An 11154-nucleotide genomic window follows, 5' to 3' on the forward strand; every position below is an offset into this window, starting at 1 on the left:
TTTTCAAACAGCATGTAGATTTTGAGGTGCAAGGTGAAAGTTTTCTCCTAAAACTTGTGTTCTTTTCCATGCTGTTCAAACCGAGACTTCAGCGTTATGAGTTAAGCCAGCTGAACGAGGAGACTGAGCCCCCGAGCTCACGGCTGGGTTTGTGCCCCGCAGCCCTGAGAGCCGCGGGGGTTCGTGCCCAGCGCCGTTCCCCGCTCCCGCCTGGATGGATGGATGGATGGATGGATGGATGGATGGATGGATGGATGGATGGATGGATCGATGGACGGATGGATGGAGGGAGGGAGGGGCGGAGCGCTCCTTTCACGTCACTGCTCCACTGTCGGGAGCCCGCCTGCCGCTTTCCACTGGCGCTGCTGCTGCTGCTGCTGCTCCGCCTCACGGCCCCGCTCCGCCTCACGGCCCCGCTCCGCGCCGGCTCCTGCGCGGCGACGGAAGCAGCGTGGAAGGCGGAGCGGGAGGGCGGTGTTAAAGCGGCGGCGGATTCACGCCGTACCGGGCCGCTCCGGGCCGATGGAGCCGGGCGGCGAGGTCGGCTGCTGGTTCCTGTACTACGCGTACGGCAGCAACCTGCTGCGGGAGCGGCTGCTGCTGCGCAACCCCTCGGCCGCGCTCTGCGCCCTGGCGCGCCTGCAGGTGCGTGAGGGGGCGGCTGGCGGGGCCGCGGGGGGCTGAGGGAGCCTGACGTGCCTGCGGGGAGCCCGACACGCCTGCGGGGAGCCCGACACGCCTGCGGGGAGCCCGAGTGTCGCCGAGGAGCCGCATGGCCCCGCGGCTGCCTGCGGGCCGGTGCTGCAGCCCGTCCGTCCCTCGCACGGCGGAGGCCCCAGCATGGATCAGGCGGGGGGTCCTCGTCAGGACGATGGTGCCAGGTTCTGTACCATGTTGCCTAGGGACAGGACAAGGAGTCATGGACGTAAACTAAAACGGAGGAAGTTTCAGCTCAGCATGAGGAGTAACTATTTTACGTAGAGGGAGGCAGAGCACTGAACAGGCTGCCTGGGGAGGTTGTGGAGTATCCCTCTCCAGAGACATTCCAAACACACCTGGACGCGTTCCTGTGTCATCTGCTTGAGGTGACCCTGTCTTGGCAGGAGGGATTGGACAGGTGATCTCGGGAGGTCCCTTCCAACCCTGGCTGTCCTGTGCTTTTTGACCCAGGGCCGGGGCTGCCCACAGCAGAAGGAATGTGTGTGGTAGTCCCACTGCTGCGGGGTTATCTGACAGGGCTTAACCTTCCAGGCTGCCAGCCATGACCCATGGCCCAGTGTGTAAAACAATACGGACTTTGAAATGTGACGTAGCGGGAAGAAATTCTTTTCAGTAAGGGCGGTGAGGCACTGGAACAGGTTGCCCAAAGAAGCTGTGGATGCCCCATCCCTGGTAATGTCCAAGACTAGCTTGGATGGGGCTTAGAGCAAACCAGTCTAGTGGGAGGTGTCCCGGGTCCAGGCGAGGAGCTCTCCCTGCACTGTGTGATCGGTAGATGGGAGCTGTCACCCAGCTCTGCGCATCTGCAGCTGGCACCTTCATACACCCTACAGGGCAATTCTCTCCCTGCCAGGGTTATTAAATATTGTTGTATCAGCTTGGCTTTGGTGTAGGCTTGGAAACACATGCTTGTCATCATTAAAGCTGTTGATGTACAGATCTGTGCAACTGGAAGGATGCTTGGAGGAGCAGAGCATCAATTGATACCACTTAAAGATGACTTGAAGGTTCTTTTGGGGTAACTGGCAGGAAATGATCTGTTAGAGTGTATGAAGAAATTACAAAAACTTGTCATTAATGAACTCACCATAGTCAGATACTTGGTGTCTCTTAGGACTGCCAACCTGACAGCTGAGACCTGCTTCTGTAAAGTGTGAGGAACTTACAGCTGCCCCTCCACTGAACGTGCTGAGAGCCCAGAACCTTGCAGGATCAGACCTTGAAGGCAGGGAGAAAGGCTCTAGTAGTGTGTGCTTATGTTTGAATAAAAGCAATCTTCTTCAGCTCTCCCAGCTCTCAGGTCGATTTCCAGGTTAGCCAGTAAGCACATCTTGACCCACTGCAGGTTGGCTGCCTTCTCTAGCTGGCCTTTGACCGATTGCTATGTTCCCTGCCGACACCGGGTGGCTTCACTCCCTTGCTTCCAGCTGGAAAATCACTGATGCTGGAGAGTGAGGGACTGCAGGAAGGTTGGAGCTGATTCCTATTAATTGCCCTGTGATAGTGCTACTTGGGCTTAAAAAAAGGAGAAACAGCCCATAACCAGAGTGCTTTGGATTCTAAACTAAGGTAAAAATTTCAGTTAAACTTTTGCTAAACTTCCCTCTAATTTTATTTTTTAAAGCTTTGTTAGTCTTCAGCCAAAAGCTGTTAATTAATGGGTTGTTAATAACAAGCACAGACAGGGTGCTACACTGGTACTTAGAAGGACCAGAGACCGATCTCTTGACCCAAAAAAGTATCTACTGTGTTTTTTCCCATCTTTGCAGCAGTGCTTGAAGCAGTTGCACACATGGTGTAACTTAGTTTCCTGCTTCCAGAACCAGAGTGAACTGCTGTTTCTGTGCGATCTCTCCTGCTGGTTTTTGGGTGGTGCCTGATGATTTTGTACAGCTCCTTGCAGCTATTCAGTGGAGGTCAGGTCCAAGGAAATATAACTGGAGGAATAAATTAAAAATTGGTGGGGTTTCCCCCCCCCCCCCCTTTTTTTTTTAAGACTGTGATGAGAGTACTTGATTCTATTAAGGTATTTCTTTGGGACTGCCCTCCAAACTTCAGTCTGTGACTTGACTGGACTTTTGTGCAAATAACTTGGTGCATCTAAGTAAACCTTTTTTCTGGTTAAATAGGGGACATTTTATGGGGCAGGAAGATGACTGTTGATGGAGTAAAAAGTGTGGCTTTGCCAGGCTGCTATCACTTATGCACACACACAAAAATTGATTTGTGTTCTGATGTGAGCACTCTTTTTCTGTGTGTGAGACTCCAACTGTTTCATTTGTTTTCCAACTTTTTTCCTATATCTATTAGGATATTACAAGAGAGTGATGTGTCTCAGAAGGAGTATTAGTGTGTACATATGTATGTTTCAAAGCAAAATCATAGCTTCAAGAGGATGTTTCTAAGAAATATGCAAATTTGTGGGGCTGCGTGGGTTTGAGTTTTATTTTATTGATGTTAAGGAGGTAGTCTTCCTTAAAGCTTGATGGTTTGGACTGGGAGGGAGGGGAGTGTTTCCTTCTGTACTTCTAGGGAAGGATCCACAAATTGGCTAATAAGTAGGAGAGGATAATTGAGTCAGATGAGAAATTACATTGATAGCATTCAATAACCCATTATTCTCTTTTTCATATATACTAATATTTGATGTTGCTTGTAAGAAAAAGTGATACTTGTTTTCTAAAAGAATATTTCTACTTGCAAAAACCTGAATAAGCTCACTGAAGGAGATATATGCCTTGACTTAAAAATACCCAAGAATATTCCAGATGAGTGATGAGATGGCACAAAACATTGTAAAAATGAAAAGGATGGTATTTTATAATTGGGTGGTCTTGATAGGACCCAAAGGCTATTGGCATGAAGATAGGACCCAAAGCTCACCATCTTGTAGATTTCTTTACCTTTACTATTTTCCAGGATTCTGCATAGTAGCATTTAAGTCTTATCACAAAATCCTGAAAAAGTTTTGGCACCAGGTGGCACCTGTCTGTTCTTCCTTCCATGTCTCCAACTGGCTACATGTGCTACTGTCCTTTGGCTGCTCCTTTCATGTCAAGAATAGTCAATAACCCTTATTTTAAGTGGAAATTGATTCTCTGCATTGCTTTCATTTGCAGGATTTTAAGCTTGAGTTTGGCCATCATCAAGGCAGGACAAGTTCTGTCTGGCATGGAGGTACAGCTACCATTGCTCAGAGCCCTGGAGACGAAGTGTGGGGAATAGTGTGGAAAATGAACACTTGCAATTTAAGTTCACTGGATAAGTAGGTGACTTCACTTTTGCTGTCTTCTACTACTTTAGAGAGAAATTGAGAATGAGTTGATTTTTGGTAAAGAGCTGTGTGGAAGCTATGGTGTTGAATCAAGAAGATGCTTTTGATTTTAATATGTGAATTCTATTTCATAGTATGTGTACTGACTTCGGACACTTATTTCTGATTCTGACATTTTCTGATTAAGAAAGCTTTGTTTTAAAGCTAAAAAAACCCCCTACTTTTAGGAGTTTTTTTTAACAATCTGTGGACCTTGATTTGAAGTTGATAAGTCATGATCTTTTTTTTTTTTTTTTTAAGCTGTCTTCCCAATTTCCTGTCTCTTATAAGATTCTAAAATCTGTATTTGTCCTATGGTGTTTTTCCCATTACTTTAGGGAGAATTTCCTTTGAGACTGACATCAATGTCTGTCCATATACATCTGTAGACTCAAGTTGTAGCAGAAAAGGAAGGGATAAGGACAAGACTTCAGAAGAGAGATCTTTTAATACAGGCAAAGGGACCTTTTCAGGAAGTTATTTAACATGTCTTCTCCTCTAAGGATGTAAACTTTTGTGAGCTTGAGGAACATCCAAGCAGGGAGCTGGGGTGTTACAGTTTCCGCCTTTGAATGGGAGAGCCTGACTACCCTTTTACAGTGCATGGTGGAGAATGTTCTACATGTACCTGGTAATTAAGAGACATTCAAGGAACCCTGAGCAAATTGCTCCCAGGCTGAAGTCAAAAAGACCAGGCTGACCAGGCTGGTTGAACAAAGCAAAGAATAGCATGACTTCTTGCAGGGTCTAAGACAGGACTTAGTATGCAATCTCCAAAACTTTGCCTGCTGTCATGTGCTTGTTGCAGCTTTTGAGATGTGCCTGCACAGCATGGTGCTTCTGGTACACAAGGATTGTTTGTTCAGAGCAAGTTCATCACTGACAATTCCAGTGGAAATCTGGGCTAGGGAGCAGGATACCTCAATACTAGGGATACCTCAATACCTCAATGCTAGGGAGCAGCTACCTCAATACTGTTCTGCCTCTGGTACTTTAGCACTTTCACTGTGTAAACAGCTCCTCAAAACCCTGATGGTGAAACTTGGTTGCAATGTGCTTTTTGTTGCCTATGGTGAACCTGAAATACAACAGAAACCAGGTTCTGTTAGTACCATTATGGCAATGGCCATTCTGAGCACTCTTGTCCTGGCTGGGAGTGTTAGCCTCAAGCAAGAGGGCATGGGCATCTAGTTGGCATGCTTGTGCTTGGGGACAGCTTCACATGTCCCTGTTTTATGATCTCTTGAGTTCCTCTGCTCTTGCTTACAGTAGCACTTAAACATCCTGAGCCTTCTGCTGACCTTTACTTAAAACTCCTGATTTACCATGCTTTCCTGAAGCATAAACTTCCTAAGTATGATGATCATGTCTGACAGCATGTGCTTTTGTGTTTCCTCTCCTTGGAGACAGTATTTTGCACTTTGGTTTCCGTAAGTGTTTTCACATTGTTTACAGTTGACGTAGCGTAGGATTGCAGATCCCTGGTATTTGTTTGACAGGATAAATTTCAATGCTTGCTAAGGTACTAGAGACTTGAGTACTGTAACAGCACCAAAATATGCAGCATGGACATTAGCACTACAGATTACTTTTTTCCAGTTGTCTCATTAATGCCATGGAGGTGAACTGGAAATGGGATGTGTTCTTGGCTTTTATAATCATAGTCAACAGAGCTCTTCTAAGAATCGTTCCTAACCTGCTCAAATGAGTTTGCAGGTGCTCCTGCTCCCTAAAGGTCTTGGGATCCTACAAATGTATCAGCTGCATGCAAGCTGATATATTTGTAGGTTCTCCACCACATTATTTCCTGAAATTACTATGTATCAAAAAAAAACCACACTTTTTTTTTTTAACCCCTCCTAATCTGGGTAAAGTAGTCTGTGCTTTGTTACCCAGAAGCAGAGGAGAGAATGCGTAATTGAGGGTGCATGTAATTAGCTGAAATACAAAACAATGCAATATATAGAAAACAAGTATGAGAGGGGAACTTTTTGCTTGGATGGCAGAACTCTTTGACTTCAAATTAATTTTTTTCCTTGTCTCACAGTCACTTCTGTGGGGTTTTTTGTCCTCTGTACTTGACAAATCTTTAAGTTAAAGATTAAATCATGACTTTGCCTCAGAGTCAAGCAATGGATGTTACTGAACAGTTTTCTTGTTCTCACACAACCACATGACTTATTTTGTAGTCTGTTGGCCTTGAATCTGCAGTTAGCTTCCAGTCTGTACTTGCACTTAACCTAGTTACTCACCTAACATGGCCCACATTATGTACATTTAATTACTTGAAATGGCAGCAAGTCTTTGAAAAAAAAGATGATTTGTCAAATTTATATTGAACAAGCAGGGTTAAAACCATGTTATAACTTGCAGCTAAAGTACATCTAAAGTTAATTGTGCTATGAAGTCCCTTGTATTGCTTAAGCTTCTCATTTACTTCTTACTGTTTCCTCAGATTTTTGTTGGTGGCTAAATGCCAGTGGGTTGAGGACAATAAGTAGCCGAGGTTTTGAGGTTTTGTTTTTTGAAGCATGGTTTTGCTAATAAAAAAAAAACCCAAAACATTTTTTTTTGCCCCAGCCTAGCTCATTACTGATGTTCATGCCTTGTGAAAGGTAAAAGGTGTCTTGGATTATTCTTTGGAAAGTGCATTGCACAAGTTGTGCAAGTTTCCCCTTATTAAAATGTAACACAATGGGCAAGATAAAACTTTGCAATTGTTTTTTTATCTGAGTGCCAGTTAAGAAACACGTGTCTGGCGCATTAATTCTGGTAATCTTGCTTGTGTTTCTCTTTCAGACTACCTGTCTTCCACAGTAATTAGTTTAGGTATATTCTCATTTTGACTTTACAGGTTAGTCAGAAATCAACATTTCTTAGAGCTGAAATGATAAAAGTAAATGCTGCTGCTTCTCTAGAAATGTATTTGTTGTATGAAACAAGTTTGCACAAAAAAGACTGAAATATGTTTTGCTTTATTTGTTTAAGTATGTTAAAGCACAGACCAGTGTCTTGCCTTGAATTCTGTTATAGTAAGTCCACATGTTTAATTGCATGGTTGGTTTGAAAGATGGATTGTTTTATTGACATGAAAGGAATATATGTCTTTTACAGGCAAGAGGGAGTTGAGGATGGCATTTATGTCCCAATAGAAGTTAATGTCCACACTCAAGCAGGAAAGGTACTGACCTGTCGAAGCTACCAGATGAAGGACTATGTCTCTGGTCCCCCTTCTCCACAGTATAAAAAGGTAGGTGTTACATCACTTTGATTTTGGAAGAGTGTACAGAAGTTTATAATGCAGTACTTCTGTGGTATTTAATAAGTACTTTAATTAGAGTGGATGGAAGGCATGACTACTGTAAAGGTATAACACTTCTTGTGCAAAGTACTGCTGTAATGCTGCTCACAGGAGATTGCTAGCTCTTACAGGCCTATTAAATCAGTTTGGGCTTTTTGGTTTAGTCGTACATTAAAGGAAGCTCCTATTTAACTAGTGAATTAGCTATGATTGGCACAAGGATTTCTAGAGGGTGTTGCCCACATATATGTGGCAATTCTGTTTGAAAAATTAATGTACTCCACTCAAAGGACAGAGGGAAGCTTCTGGGGGGAAAATACAACACCTGGCTTGTAGTTTCCAGGACATGGATTATCCTTACTATCTTGGGAAGTACTTGCTATCACTTAATAGAGGAGTGCACCTGTATCCTTTTACCAGACACATCACCTGCACATGACAAGACTCCAGCAGCACTGCAGGGTTCCCCCTCGATGGCTGGTGAGGCAGAAGTGTTTCAACACTGCTCTGCAATGCTGACTCTGTAGAGTCATCATCCACTCACACGACAGGCCTGACCTGCTTAGCCTGTGAGATCTGTGCAGGCCCAGGCTGGGGTGGTTTGGCTGTGTGTCTTGAGTGTGCAGCTTTAGTGCATCTACACAGATATCACTGCAGGTAGGCTTTTCCTACCTGAAGTAAAGAAACCTGGAGTGAGTCTGTTAAATCCCAGGTGTGCCACCTTCTCCAAACTGAGGAACTTACTCCTGTGAATTGACTTCCAGGAAGACAGCTAAGGCCAGCTGCTGTGGGACTGCTGAAGAGAAGGCTTGCTGAGAAAGCAGGCTCTGCTTTTCCACAAACCTCTTCCCTGCCAACCCACCTCGTGGCAAGGCAGATCTTTAGGGCTTTTCAGGGAGTCAGTACATAGTCTGCTGCTGTGTGTCAGCTCTCATTGGTATGCTGTAAGTGCAGACCTCTACTACTGGCAGCTTTATCATTCCCTCCTGGTCCTGTCAGGAGCAGTTGTTAGTTCTGTTCTTCTCCTCTGCCCCCAACTTTTGTTGTTGTTGTTGTTGTTGTTGTTTATTTGGGTTTTTTGTTTGTTTGTTTGTCTAAGTTGACCAGGCAGGAGAGCTAAAAACTTAAAAGATGACTGCATCTATACACAGTGATTGAACTACATCCATCTACTGTTACATACTTTTTGTGGCAAAAATCATTCTTTCTAAACACCTCATCCTTGAAATGCATGCTGTTAAATGCATGAAAGCATATTTGGAATTTTCATTTCTATATGCAGGCTTGCTGGTGTCTCCTTCAAGCTGTGTTCCTGCAACTTCCTCTTTTCCTCTTACTCTTGCATCTTTTCTTCTGCACCAATACTTCAGTTTATTTTATATATGGAAGGAAAGCTGCTGTAACAAACAGGAATCTGTGTTTTTTCACTGAGTTAAGTGTCTGCTTCTGCTATTCCTGTACCCTATCTATGTACTCATTGTCCTTTGGACAGCTTAGTTTTAAAAATAACTACCTTTTAAATCTTTAGCCAACTTTAGTGTCACACCTGAGTGAGAAGCTGCATACATTATTGAATTTAGCATCCTGTCTGAAAGAAAGAACAGAATAACTGAATAACAGCTTAATTAAAGAGTCTTGTGCACTTCAGTAACACATCAGAATCTCAGGGGTAGTTAAAAGCCTTTTCAGAGTATTTTTGTTCACGCTGTTCTGGTCTTCAGTGGTCTCCCAGAAGCCTTTGGCTATCCTTAGGTACAAATAGCACTATTGGAGATAATTTCTCTGGGTAGCTTAAATGGTTCTTCCTACTCAAGTGATTGTTTGGAGGAGTCTGTCCTTTCTATTACTGAAAGCTTTATTTTTTTTTTCCTTTTAATTATAGGTTATCTGCATGGGTGCAAAACAGAATGGCTTGCCAACTGATTATCAGGAGAAATTAGAAGCTATTGAAACTAATAACTATGCAGGCCCGGTGCCAATCATGGAAGAGATTGAAGCTGCTATTAAAGCAGAGAAAATAAATTCTGCATAGACTACCTCTGCATTTGCTTGGCCATTCACCTTGATTTAGATACCTCTCCTCACTGTGCTGATCAGCAGTTTCTTTATCAAGAAAAGATGAGTTTGCTGTGCATCTACAGTAAACCATTAGACATAAGTTCCAGTCTGAAGACACACTGACATTGGTAACTTCTTTTTGTATGTATAGCTTGAGTACATGCTGAAGTACATGCTGCAAGTAGTGCAGATTTAGAAATTATCTTTCATTAATTGTCACACAGTGCTGCATGCAAATTTATGCTTCATGTCCAGTTTACTGACTTTTTTAAAAGAAAAAGGCCATTTTCATGAGTTTTGGCACCTGTTGCCTTCTGAGGAGTAAAGGCTGCAGGATCAGGACATCTGTTTGTAAAAGTTTTATGTATACATGACTACATTTGTTAGATGCAAAGTAAACTCAAAACTCTTAAGGCTAAACCTTTTTCTCTGCTACTTCCCTTAATGGTTTAAAGGCCAACCTATCTGAATGCTATGGTGTTTCTGTTTTATAGTTAAGAAAAAAAGAAAAGTAGCATTTTTTTAACTCCTTCCATGTTTTAAAGCATAAGTCCAAAAGCCTAGGCCTGAAGACAACATTCAGCAAAGCATCTCATTCAAACCATCATAGCTTCCTCCTTTCAATGTCTAGTGGTTGTTATAGGTAAACTGGTTAGCTACAACCAAGAGATTTTTAAAGAATTCATTTTAGTCTGATATTTCCAAGAGTTTTTTTCTAATTGCCTTTTTGGCTGGCTTGTTTGCCTATCTAGGCATTGGTCCAGTGAAATCAGAGTCTCCTTTGAACCTTAGCACATTTATTCTGTAGTTTTGTTTGTCTGTTAATTAAGAGACTAAATTAAGAGATTTGGCCTCTTGTAATTTTTTGGGGTTTTTTCTCCTCACAGCTTTGACAATCCAATGCGAAACTGGAAGCTTTTATAACATACAGAGTGTTTATTTTCATGGTACTTTGCAACCCCTGCAGTTAGTCTGTGGGAGATGAGAAAAGTTGACAACCTGGAAGATGTCAAATCACTGAGATTTGGCTTATCTTCTTTCTCTACAGTGTATTTTTTTTTCTCTTGATGTACAGAGAGTTGTAAGATATAATTGATGTCACTGTGTGACAGCTTAGATAAACAAATAATAAAATAACAGACTGACCATGTCTTCTCTGTATACAATATTTTCTATAAACTTCTGCCAGATATGTGTAGCTGCTGTGCTGATGTAATATGCCCGTTTCCAGAGCTGGGCATGGTGACTGCTGTAAAACATGGTATTTTCTGTATTAGCACTGTCTAGTTTGAGTAAATAAAATTGTGATTCCCAAACCTCTGCCATGCCTGTTCAGTGTGCACCCCTCAAGAATATCACAGAATCGCAGATTGTTAAGGTTGGAAGGGACCTCTGGAGATCTTCCAGTCCAACACCCTGCCAAGGCCGGCTCACCTCGAGCCGGTGACACAGGAACACGTCCAGGTGGGTTTGGAATGTCTCTGGAGAGGAAGACTCCACGACTTCCCTGTGCAGACTGCGTTGCTTATGTAAATGAAAACTGGTGGTGTGGGAATGCAGCTGAAGCCTCCACTAGCTGTCTGCGTTTGTTAATATAGGGAGCGCAAAACTATGCATGAAACATTCCTCTGCATCAGCACCACTTCTTTTGCCTTTTTTGCCTTACCCTTACCTTGCGCCTTTGGGCTTTTCAACCTTTAAATGGGTGAAGAAAACAGCACCAGTGTCTCGGCAGTGTCCTTGCTGGGGAGTTTGGCTGAGG

At 43.3% G+C, this 11154-nt stretch overlaps 1 protein-coding gene across 1 annotated transcript; it reads left to right on the forward strand.

The window, feature by feature from the left end:
- Positions 1-403: 403 nt before the first annotated feature.
- GGCT (gamma-glutamylcyclotransferase) lies at positions 404-10712 on the forward strand. The gene is made up of 4 exons (XM_015618717.2): positions 404-645; positions 3840-3985; positions 7148-7283; positions 9217-10712. Exons 1-4 carry the CDS (start codon positions 523-525, stop codon positions 9364-9366), a joined length of 555 nt encoding a protein of 184 aa, XP_015474203.1. The 5' UTR covers positions 404-522; the 3' UTR covers positions 9367-10712.
- The last annotated feature ends 442 nt before the right edge of the window (positions 10713-11154 follow it).

This window comes from Parus major, chromosome 2 (assembly GCF_001522545.3).
Source record: "Parus major isolate Abel chromosome 2, Parus_major1.1, whole genome shotgun sequence".
In the NCBI taxonomy this organism is placed as follows: Eukaryota; Metazoa; Chordata; class Aves; order Passeriformes; family Paridae; genus Parus; species Parus major.